The sequence below is a fragment of the Pundamilia nyererei genome, unplaced genomic scaffold (genome assembly GCF_000239375.1).
Source record: "Pundamilia nyererei isolate P.nyererei 1_Seehausen unplaced genomic scaffold, PunNye1.0 scaffold00675, whole genome shotgun sequence".
Classification (NCBI taxonomy): domain Eukaryota; kingdom Metazoa; phylum Chordata; class Actinopteri; order Cichliformes; family Cichlidae; genus Pundamilia; species Pundamilia nyererei.
The window spans coordinates 66,165-67,306 of record NW_005188076.1 but is presented as its reverse complement, the minus strand read 5'-3'; the positions used below and the strand labels follow the sequence as shown (position 1 = coordinate 67,306).

The 1,142-nt window shown below is 38.2% G+C and overlaps 1 protein-coding gene across 1 annotated transcript in view; it reads right to left on the bottom strand.

Annotated features, from left to right (window-relative positions):
* sec13 (SEC13 homolog, nuclear pore and COPII coat complex component) overlaps positions 1-721 on the bottom strand; it is a 7,448-nt gene extending 6,727 nt beyond the window's left edge. Inside the window, exons 1-2 of the mRNA XM_005754833.1 lie at positions 710-721; positions 117-232 (exon numbers count right to left, since the gene is read on the bottom strand). Coding sequence (XP_005754890.1) covers positions 117-232; positions 710-721 — 128 coding nt within the window. The remainder of the gene's footprint in view (positions 1-116; positions 233-709) is intronic.
* Between the last annotated feature and the right edge of the window lie 421 nt (positions 722-1,142).

Sequence of the window (1,142 nt, the reverse complement as noted above, 5' to 3'; positions counted from 1 at the left end):
GGGCAACGAAATGCAGTTATCCATAGTCTATAACAATATTTCATTTTCTTATTGTTGCCCAACATTATACCGGTATTACCGTAAAAGGTATGATATGGGCCAGCCCTACTTCTTACCCTCTGAGGTCTGCCACAAGGATCTGCCCTCCGTTTCTGACGTCAAAGATCTTGACGGTGCGGTCAGAAGAACAGGTGGCGAGCCGAGTCCCGTAGTAGTCCATCTGGGCATCGTGCTGAAACAGACAGAGCAAAATGTAAAAACCTGAGTGAGAACCTCCACCTCTACCTTTCAATTTAAAGAATATTTTATACATTTTCAGCAACAAGTCAAAGTCAAAAGTAAAATGAAGTTAAAAATGCTCATGGTGATTGTTCTGTGATAGTTTAAACATCATCTAACTGAAAATAAAAAGGATAAATGCTGCAACAATGATTTTGTCAAAAGAAAATACTTTATTCTCTTAAAAGGGATAGTTCGGATACTGAGGAGCTTTTGCACATCTTCCTTTGCTGGAGAATCAGCCTTAAATCTAAATAATGTGCTTTCTGTGGCTGTAGTCAGCAGCCAAAAGTAAACACAATAAATCAGTTTGCAACATTAAGAGTATTTTCACAGCTGCCATCAGACTGTTCTTTCCAACAGGGAAATGAAGCCATATCTATGAATGTACTGTATTCAAAACCGGCTTTGACACAAACATTGTCGTTACCTCATTGAACATGTTGGTCTACCACTGCCCTCTTAAGTTAGTTAATGTTATTGTGTCCCTTTCATGTTTTTGAGGGGTTACTTCAGATAAACGTGTAAAACACAAAAGTCCTACAGCAGACGTACAGGTTACAGTTTATAACAAACGTACAGCTAAGTCAAGTTCAAATGTATCTGTGGCAACAGTCACAGGGTATCAGTGGCAAGTTGTTAATGATTTGTTTCTGAAATTATTATTTTAATAGCCTTTGCCAAAGATGGAGCTCAGCTCAATGTGCTTCATTATGTATGACTTAATGATCACAATCAACAGTGAAAATCACTGTTTGTGTGAATTAACACAAAACAGGTTCAGAGTGGGCTGATGATGTTCTGCTGTGTGTCGTCACCCACTGACAATCCTGGTTTTATTGTTAATTTAATCAACTCAAATG